At 44.4% G+C, this 21353-nt stretch overlaps 1 protein-coding gene across 1 annotated transcript; it reads left to right on the top strand.

The window, feature by feature from the left end:
- Window positions 1–9211: 9211 nt before the first annotated feature.
- GPRIN3 (GPRIN family member 3) lies at window positions 9212–11593 on the top strand (the record flags this gene model as incomplete). Its single annotated transcript, XM_082282071.1, has 1 exon — window positions 9212–11593. The coding sequence occupies one exon, from the start codon at window positions 9212–9214 to the stop codon at window positions 11591–11593; it is 2382 nt and encodes a 793-aa protein (XP_082138197.1).
- Between the last annotated feature and the right edge of the window lie 9760 nt (window positions 11594–21353).

Genomic DNA, 21353 nt, shown 5'->3' with positions numbered 1-21353 from the left:
TTGGTTTCCTGCAGAGCCTCAATACATCAGACAAAAAGTGGCCCAGCTCATGGTGCTTCCTCTCGTGGGTTTTTTGAGGAGGTGTTTAGCAGGAGGCAGTTTACTAAAGAGATTATTTTGTTCTTTTTGCTGCTCTTACTGTCAATGACAGCCAGCAGCAGAGCAAAGTGACAACGTGAAAAAACAGGAAGCAACTGCTGAGGTGGCAGCCGGAAGAAGGCAGGATATTTTTAACTGTTTTTTTTTTAAAAAAAAAAAAAACCACGGTGATAGCTGTTTCAGCTGCCAGCCTCTCTATTCACATGAGTTGTGTTTTGTGATAGCCAGGAGGCAAGAGCAGACATGGTGAAATCATCATCATGCCTTTCTTAGGTTAATCACACAGTACAGAAAATTTCTGTTACAGTAATGACTGGGTAGGCACTGCATCCTTCTTCTCTAATTACATGCCATTTGGAGTAGTTCTTTTCCGTTAGGATAACGCCTGTAAATGATAATGGATACATCCCTTGCCAGGTGCCTGTTATGTAAAGATCTATTCCCTTCTCTAAAACTGAGTCCAGCATCTTCATTAAAATAATATGATATATGAGGAGAAGTTAATTTTTTCAGATGGTGTGTGAGAGTTAAACATTATCATTTTTGGGTTTTACCTTCTGCAAAAGATATTGATCCTGCTGTCAGCTCTTCCAAGGCAGAATTTCCTCACTTGCAAGGTTGGTTTTAAAATAAGAAATGCTGCTACAATACATTTCTCTGGGCACTGATAATATGGTTATTCAGCAGCAAATCAGGCCTAATTATCTAGGGCGGTAACTCTGCTCCTGGGGACGCTTCAGCCATGAGATGAATGTTTGTATTCAGTGCACTGGGGGAATGCTCTTAAGGAAGTCATAATGAAATTCAGGAAGCTTCCTTTTGAGGACCTGAAAGCATGTTAGAAGTACATAACAGCCTTTGTCCCTAGAGCTACCCTTTCTAAGACACACCTACTCAGCAGTGGTTATGTTTTCCTGACCACACGAATGTGATTTTGGTCCTAGTCCAGCTTCCAGTGGATGGATGTCCATGTAAACTACATCATCCTGGTTGTTGCAAGTTGTCTGGGCAACAAGCAAGAATTGCAAGAATTGCACGGGCAACAAGCCAGCATTATGCTTTCATCCCTGAAGATGAGCACTCTGCTTTATAATGAAGTCACGTTGGTATTGCTGTGTAGGAAAAAGGTATTTATTGTTGGCTACTGCTAAACTGCTCTCAGGAAAAATTCATGAAGGGCTTTTGTTTGTCAGCTGTCAACATTCAAATGCAGTCAGCTGAATAAAATGCATTAATGAGGAGTTAGATTTCACCACACTTTTATCAGATAGAAAGATAGCAGGATAGGTAAGGAGTGAAATTCCCATTGGTCAGTTAGAAATTCTGTTGCTTTCAATACCAAATACAAAAGTGGTGTTTGAGAGGTCCTTATTACCCTCCTGTTCACATTCCTCAAACACCAAGTCTTGTTTTTACAGAATAGTAAACTGAAGGAAAGTAAGCAGTGGCAGTGAGCTGTATGCAGTCACCTGCCTGATGGGGACAGCAGGTTGCTGGTTTCCTCTCATGTGCATGTGTCAGGAGTGTGCACGCAGGCCTTCCTCCTGAAACATGGCTTACCCTTGAAGTCGGGCTGCATTTCCTTAAAAATGACTTCCAGGGTCAGACACTGAAGTAAGAAAAAACTGCTGATAAATAATGAGGCTAAACACAATAACATGCAACAACAAAGAAAAAAGGTATATCCCTGTGGGTTTTACCCACATATCGCCTCCCCTCCAGGGTGGCCCAGGTAGGAATATTGCTGTAGCTTATGCAACTGTTACAGCTGCCTCAGCCAGTCAGCATAGTTGTTGATTGATTTAGCTGTTTTCATAAAGCCATTTATCCTTCCCTTTCACCTTGGAGGAGAAAGACTGATGGGCTCTTGGCGGTGCTCTGCAGCAAGCCTGGTATTCAGCAGGGACTCTTGCACACTTACATGCATCGCCAAAGAAAGCCTTTTTTAGGCTGCTGTAGCCCTGGGAAGAGGTGTGCAGGGAGAGAGCATGTCCTTGCAGCCCCTGCTGATGCCCAAGGCCCCTGTCTGCAACAGGGAGCATGCTTGGGAGGGTGAGCTGAGCAGGGAAGTAGAGGGGCAGGAGGACACGGGGAGAAGAGTGTGGAGATGATGCATGGTCAGGCTGTCATCCAGCCCTCTTGTGGTTCTTTCCCATGCCACCCTCCTCTGACCATGTGTGGGGTTCTTTGGAGAGATTCTAGAAGCAGTGGTTATATGAGGATCTGAGCTTCTCCTGGAAAAGGCTTTTAATCTGTGAGAAAGGAGTGAGCTGTGAAGGCTCAAAACTTTGATGGCAGATGGCAGCAGATGATAACACAATTCTTAATCTAAACCAGGATTTTCAATCTCCTTGCCAAATGTTGTCTTCTAGCTATCTTCTCAGTACTGTATTTTCTATCACTTCTAAATACTGGTTTTTCTTTCTTTAAGATGTTGGAGTTCAAGGCAAACCCATTTTCTATCTGGAAATGTGGGAGAGTTTTGCTAAGCCATGGTGCACCCATAAATACATAACCACTTGATTCTTACTCCCATGCAAACAAGATGCTCTTGCCGCACATTCACAGCATGTGCCAGCCTGGTGTCTTTGGCCATGGCCAGAGGACAATGACATTTCCAGCAGAGGCAGCCCAGCTTTCGGGATTGAGTTGCATTGTGGCATTGTTAACAGTGCCCAGGCTCCCACCAGGGCCTCGTCAGCTGGTGCCAGAGCTGGATGTGGGGGTTGCTGCTTGTCTCCTGGCCAGGGCAACATGGGTGCTGCCCACAGGGAACAGATGGGACATGGGCTGGAACATCCTGTCTCCAAGCAGAGCTGTATTTCCTTTTACATGGACATCTTTCTAATTGTAGGGTAACTGCCAGCAGGACAGTAGAGCTGAATCATGCTTGATCACCGCACAGTTTTTATTCTCTGTGCCTGCCTATTAAAAGCCAATTGCAGATATTCTCACACATTTGTCCCTGAGTGACTGCTGAGGTACCCATGTGTCCCTGGACTGCTTTGAGGTGTTGGGGCAAGGCCCTACTGAGGGCTCTTGGCAGGATGTACTTAAGGTTAGCCAGAAGCTGAGAGAAATTAAGAAACGTGCAAAGCAGTTTGCTTTGCTTTGTATTAGCCCCAGAGGCCACTGTACCATTTGTAGGACTGGCTTGACACATTTTCTCATCTGTAGGTTGTGGGCAGCAGGTTAAGCTGCGCTTTGTCCTTCCAAAGTGGAGTTCCCATGCTCTGCACTCTGTGGAGTTAGTCTATACCTGGCAGAGGGATGCAAGATGAGAGGAGTCAACAACCAGAAAAATGTGTTTCTTCAGCATGTACGGAATAGTGCTACATAAATTTTCAGTAGGTGTCAGGCTGATTGGCAGCCATCTCTTTTTGGCTGAAAATGGTAGTACATCTTGCCCTTGATTTTCACATGATTTTCCTCAGTTTACTACCATTACAAAGCAAAGATGAGTACTTAACCTCTAGTTTTGTGTTTGGGCTTATTTCCTGTTTTTACCTCTCCGTTTCCATTTCTCATTGTGTCATGGCATCTTTCTGAGCAGACCTGATAGATAGTACTTGTTTTGTATCAACATCCAGGGGGAAGAGCTCTGAGGTCTGGTGAGGAGCCAGGCTCTGGACCCCAGTGAGAGCCCTGGCTGGATCTGGTTTTTCCTCAGGGCTGTTCATGTGGCTCAGTTGGTAGTTCCAGCTGATTTAGTGTCATGACATGAATCACATGAGATTAAGAAGGGCTTCTAGTGCAGATGTTGGGAAGGGTTCTAGGAGAGGCTGTGGGGTTTTGTTTGGTGGTGTTTGCTTTAACGCTAAAATGAGTGGCCTAGACTTCCAGTGAGCAGGCTTGTACAAATAGAGGTCCTTTTCTCAGAGGGCATGCATGTGTGCACTGCACAGCATTTTGCATAGGCCAGCTATGCTAAGGGGGTCCATGAGTAGATGTGCATTTATTTCCAAAGGTGATTAAAGTGTGTCCTTCCATCCAGAAAGTCCTTAAACTCCTGTGGCCAGCAGCAGGAAGGCCATGGAGAGGATCCATATCTTATGTGTGCTAGAGCTTTGAACTGGCCGGAGCCTTCAAGTGGATCAGATGTTTTTCTAAAGTAAACTTTCCTACCCCAAAAAATAACAAGGAAAACTGAAAAGCCTTTCAAGCAAACCCCCAGACACATAGAGTTAAAAAGCTTACAGGTGAGAAATGTAATTTTTAATATAGTGAAAGGTAAAAATAAAGAGTTCAGGATCGTAGGGAGTTCTGAGCTGCAATAGGCTGTTGTCCTGGGCTGAGTAAAGTCATATCAATTCAGTGGCTAGTGAGGGAATAAATAGGTATTTTGCAGTATCTGCTGAGGTGTTACAGAAGTTCTGCTAACTCACTCAGCACAGGCCAGTCAAAAGCAAACCAGCACATAGAATCACCCACTTTGCCTAATGTCCACACGGAGGGAGCTGCAGCCCTGTGGTGCTGAATGTGTTACTTCTCCTGTCCAGCTCTCTGCCTGTCTCTGGCACAGGTTCCTGCTTTGTCTGCAGGTCTGACCTGCAAAAACATCTGCATTCCCCAGGTGTAGAAGGAGAACTGGGACTTAGAGCACCCTCTGCTTGAAATGCCAGCCCCATCTCTGGTGGGAATCACAAGTATGCGAGGTATCTGTGGAAATCCCCACCACCTCTTCCCTCCCTGTCATCACAGTGAGTAATTTGTCTCCTGTCAGCATCCCAAAACACACTGAAAGATGGAATTTCTGCCTCTTGTGTCTTACCTCTTCAGGCAAACTCTTAAGTATTTTAATGAATGTGTCCTTGTTTTGTGCTGTCTTTCATTTGTAGTGCCAGTCTTTTTGATCCCACAGATAATTAGGAGAAAATAACCCGTAAAGCAAATTTTTCATGGAAAACAGAATAACAAACATTCTTTGACATTGAAAAGAGGGAAAAAAACCCCCATTGGCTGCAGAATTAGAAGGATGCAAGTGCATTTTTATGTTTAAAATTTAAAGAAATGTGCTTTATTTTCGATACATTTAGTGGTCTAATACGAGTTCAGGTGAGTCATTGTCTTTTTCCTCAGAGCAGGAGAAGAGAACAGAGACTGAATTCCCACTTCAGCAGATGTTTATCTCTGTTCTTAACCAATGTGGCTGTATAATGATTTTTGTGATGATCTGAGAGATCTTGTAAGATTAGAACTATTAAGAGCAAGTGTTCAGCTCTTCCATTTGCGGAGACAAGGTTGAAGAGAGGGCTCAAAGAGTAGGGGACTCAAGGAATGGAAATCCAGAATTGGGAAAGGGGTGCTTGATTAGTTTGGGAGCTGCTTTTTAGTTGTTTTTACAGTTGAGGATAGGTGGAGATGCTGACAGTCTTATTTGTGCTTTTGCAGATTTTCAGATTTCTTCCAGAGGAGATGGAAGGCAGAATCTTACATAGGAATTTCCTGAAAATGTATTGGTTTGTATTATGAAACATGCAGACTTTCTGGTTTTGTTGACTTTCTCATAAGCAGCAAGAGTAAAAATTGCAGTGTTGTTTTATTGGGGGTTGGGTATTACTGAAATAAATAGGAGTTTCTTTACATTGTCTGCATTGAGTTGCCAGGAAACTTCTTGGGATTTGGGGTTTTTTGGGTTTTTTTAACTGCACATAAAAAAGACCTACTCAGTTACAAGACTCCATGAAGGTCTGCTGGCCATGCAGGGACCCTCCCAATAGGTCTTTAACTAGAAAACATAGACTTTGCCAAAGTTAGAAACCTCTTGTTGCTAAAGGTCCACAATAATTCTTTGTTGAGATGAGATGGACACAGTCAGGCAGGCTAATTTAATCTACAAGAATAAGGGTAAGGAGAACTCTGTTGGTGTAGCAAATCTGTTCTTATTACTAGAACTTGATTTTGACCTTTGTGGAGATACTAATTTTACCTCCTGTTAAAAGAAAACTTTGGATGATTGCTCCAAGTCTGATGTACAAGACTTGAAAAATTCATCAGCGATCTTGATTTGTTTTGACATGTTTTTTGGCCTTCTACTGAGTTTTGTATTTCTGTTTTTCCTACATATTTGCTTGTAGGCAGTGTTGTTTGTTTGTTTGAATCCTCATGGTCTTGGCAGTTGAGTAGTGTTGCCCACAGGTCCCAACATTGTTCTTCATTCCTATGTAACAGGACTCAAATAATAAAAGTGAGACAATAATCATAAATGAGATTCCAATAGTAAAAATGCCTTTCTAGTTCTGTAATCTGTAGGGTTTCCTTGCTGCTCTCTTTCATAAGACTTAGCTTTTTTTCTGATTTTTATTAATTCTTAAGTTAGAACATTTTCTTAAATTACCATGTTTATTTAGACTACTTCAATGCCTTTGGCTCCTGTCATTAGGATGGCTTAGTGATGAGTCTAGAAAATAGCTCCATGACTTTGACAACAAAGTCTTTATAGAAACCTTTTCTCGTAAATTGACTCATTTGCAGAGCCATTCCAGGCAGAAGAATGATCCACCCCCTGCCCCATATTCAAGGGCCAAGCAAAATGTCTGGACTATGCTCAGTTGTCCCACATCAGAGAACAGGTCCAGCTGGGTTTTCTGGGGCAGAATTTCTTCTCCTGACATATGTCAAGGACTGGTAGCAGAATCTCTTTTAATTACCATACGAGGCAAACATTTAACTGTATGTTTCAGGTGATGCTGGTGAAGAGCCACTAAAGAGATGGGGAGAATTCATGCAGGCGTTCAGACCAGAACTAACTCATTTAATTGAAAAATTAGGACTCATTGCCCTGTTGAGTGGGTATGAGTTAAAAGATAATGCTCCAGTGTGCAGATTGCCTTGCCCAGGTTTTGTATAATGAAGAACCAAACTGATTTTCTCAGAAGTCTTCATTTCTTCTGACACTGTTTGCTGAGTAGTACATCTCATCCTAAAAATGGGGATTGGTTTTGTTCCATTATTTGCTTAATTTTTCTTTCTGGATCTAAAAAATAAGGAAAAAAAATATATGTGAGCTGCCCAGTTGTATATACTGGTTTGGTTTGCATTGATATTTGGAAAAGGAAAGAAGAGTGTAACAAAATTTAGTCCAATGGGTACCCAAAGCCATCTGCTCCTCTCCTCGCAGCCGTTACATGTTTATAGCACAACAGCATGAACATGGAATGTCTGTCCTTCCTTCAGGACTATGCTGGCTGTCTCTAAAGTGAGAATAGAATGAAGGCAAGATGTGTTGTAGGCAGCCACAAACTTCCATTGATTTTCAGCCTGATTTACATACTTTTAGTACTTCTCAAAATGCTTGGCAATCCTTAGCCCTCCTGGAAATCCCTTGTGGGGTGATGCTGGGCTTCTGTCACAGAGTGCAGCTAAGGGACTTGGAATCCTTCAGAGGCAGGATTATAGTTTCTCAGGGCTGGCTTAACCCAGCAGACTATATCTCTGTGGTTGGACAGAGCCCAAAGAGGCAGTAAAAAATAATACATTTTTAATATCTGGAAGACAGAAAGCTTAATGAATAAGTAATAAGTTGCAGCACTTTCCTTTTCTTAGAAAAAATAGAGTGGCTGTATTTTTTTAAATTTTCCTTCATTGAGCAGTTTTCTCCTGTTGCTCTTTTAAAGTATCCTAAGGTGCTGAAACTTAGGACTGATTTTACAGAAACTAAGGAACTTATATCACTGTAATCCAGGCTGAGAGAAGGAGAGTAGAGATTTTTCTGGAAAGGGCTTTTGTTGATTTTGCTAGTGTGGAGGAAGGGTCTGGAACAGCTGAGTGGTTGCACCGCTGCTTCCAGCAGCATCTCCCTAGTAATGTAGCAAAGGAGATCCTACTGTGTGCCTGCAGAGACGGGCACACAAACAGGTACAGCAACGTTTCCATCATCAGGTTAACAAAACCCGGGTGTCTCCCAAGTTACATACCTGTATTTTGCTGGCAGCATAAGCCAGTGAAAGCTTTTTAAACAAGCCCAGATAGCCTGCAGTTTAAAAGAAGAGTGGGATGAGATTCTATCACTGGCCACCACCACTCTGCTGATACGGAACCCATCCTTGATCTCTAGAAGCGTCCAGGTTGGGCAGTGCTAAGCCCGTCGGAAAGCCAGCAAGCACATTTGGAAAACATCTCATGTTTGAAGCAGTGGTTTCTCTGCAGTCCTGGCATGACTCCAACCTGGATAACTCTGTTCTACCTGCTTAAAATCCCTTCTCCAGGTTTCCCTGGATATGGCATGAACCCCTCCTGTTCTGCGGTGCTGCAATGCTCCCCATTCGATTTCATACCAGCTACTCGTAAATTGATTTCTAGGTCATCTCTACCCCCATTTATTAATCAAGCTGGCTTCCTTGTAATTATTTCAAAGGATCTAAATGTGAGAGCAGTAAGTATGTGCAGAGCTCTGGAATGCAGTACCTTCTCTTGGTTTTTATCTGCATCACACAGCAGGTTGTGATCCCTCCATATTCCTTTTACCAGTGAGATTTGGGTTCATCCACATTAGTCTAAATTGACCTGTTGCCCCCTGTGACTGTCCTTGTTGGTAGTGGAGCCAAAATGGCAATCCTTGAGAAGAAAGGGGAACTGGAGCTCACTGAAGATGTGGGATCCACTCAGACCTAGGGATCTGTTCTTCACATAGGCATTTCCTTCCACAGGTGGCTTGCTAGAGAATATTGTCACAGTGTTTTTATTTTGTGACTCAAACTTCCACACAAAGTCCATACCTCTTCTTTCTTTTCATATTTCTTTTTTTTTTTTCCTCCCTCCTGGCATGTCAGTGTTTTGCTAAATGTATCAACAACAGAGGAGCTGTTGTTGCTTTGTCCCTAGTATTGTTTTTTCCATCCAGACCTCGGAACTGGGAGATCGTTGAAATCTGTGTCTTTTTTGTGACTTTCAGGCAGAATTGGGTGCTTCACTTTCCCCTTTGCCTGCAAGTATTTCTTTTCACACTATAAAATCAATTAGCTCTGGGTACTTTTTCTTAAATTTGACCGCCCCTAACACTGTGTTTGTTTCATTAACAGATTAGCTTCACAGGAAACCTGTCGCCGACAGCCTGCCCAGTGAGCAAACTCCAAGGAGAAGCTGAGGACAAACAACATCTCGAAGACAGTCCATGGGGACTGTACCAGATCCTCTGAGATCTGCCAAGCTTTCCCGGGTCTCAACTTCTGCAGAGGAGGAGCACCTGGGAGACCTGCAGCCTGCTAAACACCAGCCCCAACCCCCCAGTGGTGAGAGGGCCAGCAATGGCTTCCCGTGCACCCCGTCCAGCTCAGCTGGGGTCTGCTCGTTCGACCTGAACTGCACAGCTGCTGCCGGCACACAGAGCTGTGAGCGGTGCCACACGGACGATGACAGCCAGCAGGAAGCCTTTTCTCCCGGGCTGGCTAGCACAGCTGCAGAGGTGCATCCTGCAGATGTGAAGCCTGCTGGTTGTTCCCAGCCAGCGGGCATCCAGGCACCGGCAGTGCCAGCCCTTGCGGCAGGAGGAGCCCTCTTGGCAGGGCAAGGGCCAGAGATGATGCCAGCCCCCCAGAGCTCCCGGCAGTTTGTGCAAGGCAGCCAGGCCAAAACGAGCTCCCTGACACAGATAGATGACTCTGCCTTGAAACCTCAGGGCACTGATGATCAGCCAGCACTTGAAGTGTTAAATTATTCTTCCCCTGGTGATCCTGTCGGGGTTAATCAATTCTGTCATACTTCTCAGGCAAACCTTCTGCAAACAGGGGAAAAAGACAGGGCGGCAGAAAAAAATGATTCCACTGTGTGTCAGTCAGCCTTGCCAGCAAGGCAAGCTGAAGCTGACCTGGGGAGAGTCACACAGACCATTCTGGAGGCAAAAAGCGGGACTGCAGACATGGCACAGTCGCAGCCCCCAGATAAAACTGAAGCAGTGCAGAGCAGTGAGGCACCAGCCCAGTCTGGCCACGGGAGTCCACGTCCTGTACACAACCTGGACCCCACACCTGGGTGTCCAAACCCCACCCAGCTCTCCAAATTCAGAGAAACAGGTACAATGACGGCTCAGTCAGGGAGCAGCCCTTTTACTCAGGAAGCTGTAAGCAGGACATGGCGAGATGCTGAGGTGCAAGCCGTGGCTACCGTGGAGAGCAAATCAGCTTCCACCAGTCCAAGCATCTTTGCTGCCTTCTTAAAAGGGAATCTTCCTCCAGAGGAGAAGGAAGAACTGCACATAATTTACCAAGGAGGTATGGGGCTGAGCCAGGCTGCACTTACTGACAGTTTATCCTCACAACAAAACTTCCCATGTTCTCCTGGTATCACATCAAAATCGACTGTTGTGGCTGTGACTGCTTCAGCCCAAACCCAGCCTGTCAAACCGCCTGGGGTCCCATCTGACGTGGTGTCTCCAGTATCAGCAGATAATGCGAAACCTCTTCTCTCCTGCTCCCTTGCAGCTGTTACCTCCCAAGGAACATCTGTGGGTAATGCTGAAATGACCAGTGCAGTTTGTGATGTCAAGGATGCTGCTCAGCTGCCAGTGGATGCTCCAGTCCCACCAAAGCCCATCCCAGTGGAGCAGCTTGACGTTAACTCCAGTAATCAAACTCCATCACAGTCTGGGACTGGTGCTGGTGAGCCAAGCACCACTTCCACCAGTGCTGTCCCAGGAACCGGGAACAACGTGCAGGATCTCGTCCCTCATGTGGGAAGCAGCCGGTCACCTTTACTCTGTGGCTTGGACAGTGAAGTCAAGCAGAAGGAGGTCCTGGGCAGCTCTGATCAAAAGCCTGTGCAAAGCAAGGGTGCAAGTCAAGGAGAGGCCAGTCCTAATCAATCTGTGGTAAAAGCAAAGGAAGAAAACTTGGTGGTACTTGATCCTAAAGGAGGGGTGAATGTTGGCAGCCAGCCTGCTGCTGCCCATGTAAAAGCATGCTCAGAGGATGCAGGTGAGAAGGAGAGCAGAGGCCATGGAGACAGTGGCCAGTCTCAGATGGCTGGTGGCCAGAGCTTGCAGGCAGGACTGATGCCCAAGTTGAATGTGAGTTCTGCAGGTCTTGCCTCTCCCGTGCCAGTATCGGCAGCTCCCCAGCAGCAGGGCCTCCAGGCCAGGGAGTCCAGACATGAGCTCCACACTGCAGCAATTCCTGCTTCTGCTCCAGCTGTGCCGAACCTGGGGGAGAACAAAAAGCACTCCACCCCAGCCATGGAGGCAAGAGTACAGGTGAAGCAGTCCAAACACGTCAGGGATGTTGTTTGGGATGAGCAGGGAATGACTTGGGAGGTTTATGGTGCTTCCCTCGATCCAGAATCCCTGGGAATCGCTATCCAGAACCACTTACAGAGACAAATACGGGAACATGAAAAACTGATCCGGGCCCAGAACAATCAGACCCGGAAATCCATTTCCTCGGATACATCCTCAAATAAAAAACTGAAAGGGAGGCAGCACAGTGTGTTCCAGTCCATGCTGCAGAATTTTAGGCGTCCTAATTGCTGTGTCCGACCTGCTCCCTCTTCTGTGTTAGACTGACATGGTTTGCAGGGGTGCCTAAATACCTGCGGTGGTGGAGAGAATCCCTCCCCTTGAGTCCTGCTGTTTGGTTGTGTAATTGGGGTTGTGATGCAGCAACAGTGGAACATGATTCCCCTTTGTTTTCTGACTAGCCACATGCTCCATCCTGCCATTATTATTGTCACAGCTGGTGTATTTCCACGTTATGCCCCAACCTTGACTGCTGTCAGATGAAAAGCTAGGCACTTAGCAAAAGCACAAATTTCAATTGCCACCTTGCTGCAGGGAGAGCAGCACCTTCTGATAAAGCAGGAAGCAGAGGGATTGTCAGAATTATGGGAATTTATTTGTGTGCATTATGAGGTCTTACTCAAAGGGGTGGACTGGGAGAAGCTGAGGGAGGTGGAATTGAGGTTCAACAGCTGTAAAGACCTGACACAAGACAACTTACCCGGTTTGTAAGTTACCCACGCTGAGGCAAGTCCATGAACCAGGCTATGGACATTGATCACTGAGCAGCCTCACCTCTGTTGATACTGTGGGCCACTGTTCCCAGGTGAGCCCCAGGGAGCCCGGTCTTCCCCTCCTATTGAAATGCAGAACCAGGCCAAGAATGAGGATCAAGACTGAAGGATTCTCTCTTTGGGAGAAGCTAAGGCAGTGGGACGTTGATGGCCAGAAGGGGAGGTGAGAGAGATGCTTTTTGTCCCCTGCAGTGGCCACTCAAGGTATAAGCCGGCAAGGCACAGGAGAGCGCATCGGTAGGTGGACCTGCATCCAGCAGGATGGTGCCCACCCTTACTCTGGTGCTCCTGCCAAGTCTTTAAAAAGCAGGAAGCCATTCTGCCTCCTCAGGTGGGGTGGGCAGCCCCTGCTCCCAGCCTCCCGTGGCGCTGAGCACCTCTCTTCTAAACCACTCTTGAAAGTGATGTGGATCTTTCTTCTCTCTCCAGATATGCACAGTAATGTTTTCCCATAGCAGCAGGCTTTCCTGTTCATTTGGGTCCATGAGCCTCCATGTCTAGTGTGTTATACTGGTATTTTTTTTTTCCCTTTGAAGTCCTTAGCCAACTCTACTGTTTTTTTCCAGTATTTTGGTGCTTTTCTTGCTGCCTTTCATAACCCGAATACCATTTATTTAGCCTGTGTGTATTTTGTTTTACCTTACACTCTATATTATAAACCATTATACTGTTAACTTGAAAAATTTGCAGCAGTACTGAAATCTTGAGACAATCTTTGCTGTATTTCTGAACTTAGTTGTAGAAACTGCTAATAAAAGGTAGCTTAGTGACTGTTTCTCCAGAAGTATGATATACAATAATGTCTCAAATATATGTTGGTCACATTTCTCAATAATATTTTTCAACTTGGGAAATGTGTTTCCCAGTAGCTTTGTATTTTGTCCACTAGAGTTCATTATGGGAGGCTGGGGAACTCCTGCAGTTTTTAGAAAATTTAGTTATCAATCCTGCAAAGCACTGATGATTTGGGTATTGTAATCCTGCAGAGTACTAGAGTTAAATAGGAGATGCTTTTAGTCCATTAAAGATTTTTCATGAATCATGATGATAATTTATTTCTGTCTCTAGTACCACACACCTGACTTACTCTGTAGATCTTACTCTTACAACTTACTCTAAATCTTACAGGTTTAAACAATGTAAATTAGTATTAGTATCTTTTTTCTTTTCTTTTTTTTTTCCTGTGAAGCCAGCCTGAGGTGGTCCCCAGTTATTTAGGAGGCCAGACTTCTTGAGTATATCAACTGCCGTAGTAGCTGTTTTGGGGCAGTTTTTCCCTAGCATAAAAGTAAAATACTGTAAGATACATTTTAACCCAGTGCAATGAAAAGTGTTGCCCCTAAGCATAGTACTGAATTGACTCCTCAGATATATACCAGGGGGCTTTATGTCACGTCCTTGTTCAATTTTTGTATGTTATTTAAGTCCTCTCCTACTTGTGGTGCTGAATTTTTAATTCTAAATCACCACATTAGAGAGCGTCTTCCCACTTCTGCCTACCAGGAGGAAAGTCTCCAACCTTTTTTCTGTTAGTACTGCTGTTTCCACCCCCTTCCTAGCAGTGTCTGAGATGTGAGTATCACGTGAAATTTTGTGTGGGATTAATATTGACAGTATCATTAGGTCAGGTTAGTTGACAAGTTCAGTGTCTCTTCCCACATTGTGTCCATGTCAGCCCTGACGAGGTTCCCTGAGTTGTCTGCAGTTTTTGCTGTGTTCTGTCCAGATCCAAGGCTCTGTGCTGCTCCTTTTGCCTCCCTCCTGCCCCTTCACTCACTAGCTGTTGCCCAGCCTGTCTTCCTGTGAAGCCGTGTCCCTTGGCTCAGCTCGCGTCCCCCTGTGCGCTCCCCTTGCTGTAGCTGTGAGCCAGCTTACTCTGAACTGTCCCTTTACAAATATGCTCAGTCTGAATATACAAGTTGATTGTCCTGATTTTTTTTTTCCAGAGGAGAATAAACAGCTATCACTCATTTACTGATTTCCATGAATTTTATCCTTTAGCTTAAGCTCTGCAAAATATTTTTAGCATATGGGTATTAGTTGCTTTATTGACACCAAACTGGGCTTGGCAATGAATGAGCAGATGCTGGGACAGCACTGGAATTAATGCTTCTTTGCAAGGAATGAGAGGTCTCCCCTGGCTCCTTGCAGCTTTTTTCAGCTGTGAGTTCCCCACAATAAATGACCTTTCTTCTAGGAAAATGTCACCAGTGCATTTGTACCACAAAGGGTCGATGGACAAGTTACCGAGTGGATGTGTCTGAATGACTTCATGGGCATAACTGAAAAAAAAATGCAGTGCTCAGCCTGTGTTCAGGGCAAGTACTAGTGCAAAGAGGCAAGTTGTCCATGGCACTGTCTGGTGGGTGCAGAAGTCCTGTAGATGTGTGTTGGAAGCCAAGCAATGAAGTGACAAAAGCCAACACATAAAAATGAGTCGATACTCACTAGCATATCTCATGGAAAATATTTTAGGTTTTGACTGTGCCTTGCTAGGGCAGACTGTAGGCAACCTGCTAATTTAACACTGGTGATTAGTGCTTTCTCTTGCACTAGATGTCTAGGTGACAGCGTGAATCCTCAGTGATGACACATCTTTCATCAACAGCGAAACAACCATGTTGGGGGTAGCAATTAGAAAATATTATGCATGTGAGTGAGCTTGTAGCAGCCAAGAAAGGCTGTTCTTGGTGTCATGTCAGTCCCAAAAATGAAAATGGGCTTGGAGTAGTGATGTGGCAGAGAGTAGGTGGAGATGATCTATGTGCCACCAACCCATTCTTTTTCTCTGCCCAATGACTGAGAATCATATTGCATTACTTGGATGGGTAACAACCAAGGAAATCCATTTGGGCTAATAAAACAGAAAATACTTTGTCATTCCCAAGGGTAAATGTATATGAAAAATAAAGAAAAGTACCTGTGTTGTAGCCTAGCCAGTTGAAGTAACTCTTTAATTCATTTTATTTCAAGATCAGAGATTCTGGGAAACAAGCTATTTGTCAGGAAACCCTTCCCTGTCAGTTGCATCTCCTAGGAAGGCTGATGTAGCAAGAGCCATTAATAAAAGCAGTGAATAAGAATGGAAGCTTTACTTCTAGTTTCACTCGGGGCTTTCCACTAGGAAAGATGAGAACAAGCACATTGTGGTGTTGCCAATACAATACCTGAGTTGAAGGAGCATCTCTTTGCAGGCATTTTGCAATATAGTCCTGGATTTCTTGTGAGGCTGTGACATCCATCTGTGTGCACTTGGTTGGGATCTGCCAGCTTTGTGTTGTTTGGGCACAAGTGCTGAAGTTCTGCCTCATTTCTGCTGACTTGGTTTGGAAAAAAAGAGTGGGGAAAGAGCTGAAGGGGCAAGAAGGGGAATATCTGTCTTCTTCATTTCAGGTGAAGAAAACTTTCTTTTGAATGTAGAAGAAGAAGTTGCTGAGAAACATGGGCAGGGAAAGACCAAAGGAGAAGTAAAATAAAGTTGGTGTAGGTACTTCACAATGAATTCCCATTCCTATGTCTGTAAAGTCAGAGTTTTGCTTAAGTTTTGCCCACTTGTTTTCTGACCTCACTTTTTTTTTTTATTTGTTGGTGTCCCATGTCTTTTAGGAAAATGAATGTTTCCAAAGGCTGTATATTTTGCTAGTATTTATAGATATATCCAAATAGGATTCAACAAAACCTCTAAGCAGTCAACCTCAGTTTATTACTGCTACTAAAACGTAAGAGCTTGTAAAATGCACTGTTTGAAGAAGTATATTGAAGGGATTCAAAAAGGTGAATATATGCTCTAAAGATAAGACTAGCTTTTCTCTTGAGTTTCATTACTATGAAGTGTTAAAGTTAGAAATGGAAGTCCAAATGAAAATCAGTGTTGATGAGGAATTCAAATTGGCTGCCACTGGTTTTCAGTTTGGAAACTTCATGGAAATCTACCATACCAGTGTTTCATTAGTTAGCTCAGTATATGCAAGGTTTGTAGGAAAGTACAAATTCTATTAACTTATTTGCTCCATTATCTTGTTCTGTGTCTGTCCTTCTTCACCTTTTAAAAATTAATGCAAAATTTTACCACAACAGAGTAACTCTTTTGCACACATCTTGTGGGAATGGCTGCTCTGAATGACAGACAACTGATTGTCAGACTCTGTGGGCTTAGAAAATTGAGGCCTGTGGTCTGAGGGAAACCCTTCCCTCCTTTTTCCCACCTCCCTGTTTCAGTAACTAATTTCTGCTGGTTTATGTTTTGGTGTCTCTGTGATGCCTGCATGAGTGGTCAGTATTTTCAGTTGTCCCAAAGACACACAGGTAGGTCCTTATCCAAATAGTGCATACTACCAAATATCTCTGGGTTCATTGGATGCTGTGGTGATCCATGGACCTGAACGTCAGCAGTTCCTGTAACTTGAACTGGCTGCAATATTCTCTTAGGGGCCTAAATTATCCCACTTGAGTCAGTGTAGTTATTTAAAAGGAAGAATGAAGTATAACAGCTCAATTGAGCCAAACTGATTTTTATTTTTTTTTTAACTCTGAGATTTATTGTTTTTTCTGCTTTGGGCTTTTCTGAGTAGCTCTTCCTTCCTAGAGTTTATAATGTGGATTTTGCATCAAATTCTGGCAAAGAAGATTTTGCAAAGTGAAACCTACCTTTCATCATTCAGGCTTCTTTATAGAAAAAAATGATGTTATTACTGAGCCAAATCACACAGAGGGGAAATATTTTTTCCTCTAGGAAAACTTCTGCTGTAGGTAAGCTTATGTGTGTGTGTCCCTGTTTAAAAGGCAAGTACATGTGTGCAGGGCTCATGCATCATTCATGCTCTAATATGATTTTTTCCCTTTGCCCTGACTGAATGCTGGAGGCTTAGCATTTTCCACAACCTTGAGGAAAGTTTAAATCTTTCTCCTTATCTGGTTTCTAAAAAGCAGTCTGTGGGTGATAGGAAGCATCTGGTCTCATTAGGAACAGAATCATGTCAACTGGTCCTCATTTGAAATATTAGACCTTAAGTTTTTGTTAGCTTTTTGCTAAGACTGACACTTTATGGAGTAGAAATAAATGACAAATCTGCCAGCAAAGTCCCCAGCAGTTGTTTGCTGCAAAATTCGAGTCGCTCAGACACTTCTCAGCAGCTCTGCTACAACAGGTGAGAGGGTCCTCCTGACACTTCCCTTAGCTCAGTTCACAATCAATAGTTTCAAGTACATCAAAAGCAAGTTTAGACACTGCCCTGAGGAATTTCCATTAAATGGAAGAGAACCATTCGTGTGTTTGTGGCACATAAAATCACATCTGAGTTGTGAAGTAAAGGTCTCAGTGACACTGAAAAGTATTGGGAGTTTATGCCCAGAATTAAAGGTAGGGAGTGTATCTGAACTTTTAATTTCAAAAAGCTATGGCCATGAATCAGCCAGCACCAGAAGAAAACCAACTTGGAGGCTTCTAACAACAACTAATATTATTGTGGCTTTATTAATTTTATAGTTACACTGATTGAACGTGATGTACTGTACAAAATAAAGCTAGTCTTAGGCTACCAGGTGTACCATGGCATTCATTTGAGACATACCAACAGAAGTTTGCATGTGAAAAGTCTTAAAGTGATACTAAAGCAATGTTACCCACCTGACCGAGTCCCTTAGGAATTTAATGTTTTGCTGTTTTACATCTGGTTTCCATGCTGAGTACAATAAAATGAGCACTGTCTTAATTATTCTGGGTCTCTGTTTGTAGGCTGACATGGGAAAAGAAAGGACTTTTATGGGTGAACATTCTGCCTGAATTTGTGAATGTGTGTGAGTCAGAGCAGAAGCGAAGGGCTTTCTGGATTCAGGCCTGAGACCTGGTACCTTGCAAAGCTCAGCGTGGTGGAAGCTTCCCTGTGCTTTCCCTGCTGGAGAAGAGACCCGTCTGCTTCCTTCTGTGTAAGTGCAGCTGCCTTTGCACAGCTGCCCATGAGCACAGGCTCTTCTGCATCAGCTGCTGCTCTGCCCTTTCGCACGAATTCACTCAGCCTTTCAACAGCCCTCTGCCACACACCACCACATTACTCACCCAGCACAGCCACCCCTGAGCCGAGGTGGAAAAGGCAGCGTTTTAACTCTGCGGTGTCACTGCTGTAGCAGATGGTCACCACTGCCCACCAGCACGCCTGCACACCACACACAAAGCCGAGAGCCTCAGCATCACAGTGACCATTTTCCTACTCAAAAAAGGGAAGTTTTGTCTCATAGTACAAAAGAGCATAAGGTAACAGATGGCAGTGAAGCATTCTGACCCAGTGCTGTTACAGATAAGGCATATCTATGTACCTATCTTCCAGGGGGCATGAGGACCCCACCTTGGCACACACTTTCCTATGATGAGAAGACAGGAGCAGAACAGACTGAGATAATGCAGTTGAATGGTGCCTCTTGCTACCAGTGATGTTCTGTCTGCTCACCCCAAGCTGGAGTGTATTCCCAAAAATAGTTTTTCGTGTTTCTCTGTTAGTGCCTTGTAGTTGTCCGGGTGCTTCAACTAATTGCCCAGTCCTTTAGGCAATTGCAGAGGGCATTTTATTAATGAGCTTTGCTGATTCCTTGTTGTATGGTTCAGGATCCTACATGCCAGTGGCTGCCAAACATTAGTCCCCAAGCTGCCAGAGTGGGGTGCTTCCCTACGGTAGCTTGGTTCATTCAGCTCTCTGCTGCATTTGTCAAGGTCTCTTAGTAGGCAGGAAAGCTGAGGTCTCCCTTTTGTGCTTCATCCTTGCAGCCCTGCTGCAGTAAGGAAAAAGCCTAAAGAGCTCTCACCCTGAGGGGACTGACCCAGCAGAAAAAGGACTAGTGCAGAAAATAAGCTACCATCCTATCAAACCAATGATGACCAGTGCACATTTTCTGGCTGATGCAGACTTTGTCATGTAACATGGAGTTTCAGGGAGATAGTGCCTTCATACACAAAGAATAAATCTGGCTTCTTGTTCAAATGTCAACTGATTTACTGAGGATGTGAGATTTCCAACCAGCAGCACTACATCCCGGGGTATCTGCTTCACTTCTTAACCTGCTGAAGAAAATCACCATGCCCTTAGGGATTCAAATGGCACAAAAATCACTCTCTGGTAGGTGTTTCCACTTATAATAGGCAGTATTGTGAGGGAAAAGAAGATTTCCTCAGCAAATTTCAGATCACTCGCTCTTAGGAGAGCCATAAAATTACTAGTTTGGCTAGTCAATGTTTTAAAGTGTAGGCACTTAAATCTGCAACTGAGGCACTTACATCTGCAACTGAGTATTTAAATAAATATGATCTCATTGGTGAGAAATGTAGGGTGCTCTTATCTCCTGTTGAGATCAGGGCATGGAGACCTGTGGATGCTTGAAATCTTCCAAAGCAAGCCACTGTTGATGAGACACCTTGTGATAGTAGATGATAGTAGGTAACTCATTGTAGGCAACTCTCAGTAGCAATAACAGTGTGAAGACAACCAACAGAAAGTTGCCAGTGCAAATTAGGAAATGGTAATTGTATGGTGATTGTATGGATGGTTAGCAGGACTAGGGAAGTGATCATTCTCCTGTACTCAGCAGTGGTGAGGCTGCACCTTGAGTGCTGCCTTCAGTTCTGGGCCCCTCACTTTAAAATGTCCTTTGAGGTGCTGGAGCATGTCCAGAGAAAGGCAAGATGGCTCATGAGAGATCTAGAGAACACTTCTTATGTCTTACGAGCAGCAGCTGAGGGAGCTGGAGTTGTTTTGTCTGGAGAAGAGGAGGCTCAGGAGGGACCTCATCCTTCTCTACAACTCCCTGAAAGGAGGCTGTAGTGAGGTGGGGCGCTGGTCTCTTCTGCTGTGTCTGCAGTGAGAGGATGAGAGGAAAAGGCTTTAAGCTGAGGAACAGGAGATTCAGATTAGATATTAGAACAAAACTTTCCACTGTTAGGGTGGTCAGGCATTGGAATAGGTTGCCCAGGGAGGTGATGGAGTGACATCCCTGGAGGTGCTCAACGGGCGTTTGGATCTGGTGCTGGGTGATGGTTCAGGAGTTACCATGGTAGTGCTGGGTGGATGGTGGGACTTGATGATCTTAAAGGTCTCTTTCAACCTTGATGATTCTGAGACTCTGTGATATGCCCCATTGCTACTCATATTTCAGCAGTGTTTGTAGGAGTGCTTGTGTCACAAAGCACATCTCTTTCGAAAGCGTCCTTTGCACTTACAATAGACAAATTAAGTGGGATCAGCTGCTTGGGAGAGCGGGTGCCAGCCTACAAAAGAATTTGCCTTTGCTGTGCCATCTTAGTGATGAATTAACTTTCTTTAAAAAAGAAGTTTTCTAATAGCCTGCTGTGGACTGCAGCACAAGGAAGGGATTTGGGTCATTCATGCTGAGGTTTTGCCTTAATTCCATAATTCTTTTTATTTCTTTTCCTAATTAGAAACCTGCTCATGGCAGTGTTTTTCTCTCAATCCACTTACATAACATCACAAAGACATAAGTGAGCTGAGCAGTTAAGGACATTTTTCTCACGGGCTGGTGAAAAACACCCTGGCAGCTGGAGCAGAACCACTCGGCACCCACCTTTCCCTCGGTGCCTGGTGGAAAATGGCTGGTGTGCAGGAATGTCTGCTGGCTTCTGCAAAGCCCCCACATCTGGGCTGAGCCAGGAACTGCTGGACTGTGTCACCCTGGCCTCGAGGAGGAGGAGAGAGGAGGTCTGCCTGGGAACCAGCGGAGGTGAGGCCATCCATGAAGCTGCTCCTCCTGGGGTTTGGGAGCTCCTCATGTTTCTTCCCTCACATTTGTGTCTCTTGCTTTTTCAAGGACAGTTACTGAGCTGCCAATTAATGAGAGATTGCTTAGGTTTAGAAAGTCTTAAGCTAGGGAAAAGCCTCTAGGGAGATACTGTCTCCATGCATTGGGTTACTCACCCTACTGGAACTCCTGGGCTCCCCTTAGGTTTTGGACACTTTGAGTGTCTGCTCTGTAGGCAGAGGCTGGTGGACAGCCTTTCCTTTGTTTTCCTGGCTGCAGGAGAGAAGAAATGGGGAATAAGTAGGGCTGACACTTGCTCAGGTTGTATCCAAATATCTCCCTGCACCCAGTGTGACTTCTTCAGCTACATAAAGGAGAAATTCTGGCTAAGAAAGCTAAGAGCTGTAGAGCAGTTTAAGTAAACCCCTTTAATGAGTCCTGCAAACTATATAAGGTAAATGCAAAATATGCTCCAATTTTGGTTCATTACACAAAATATCCTTTATTACGGGTTT

This window comes from Coloeus monedula (genome assembly GCF_965178545.1).
Source record: "Coloeus monedula genome assembly, chromosome: 5".
NCBI lineage: Eukaryota > Metazoa > Chordata > Aves > Passeriformes > Corvidae > Coloeus > Coloeus monedula.
The sequence above is the reverse complement of the archived record's forward strand: the minus strand, read 5'-3'. Positions and strand labels throughout refer to the sequence as shown.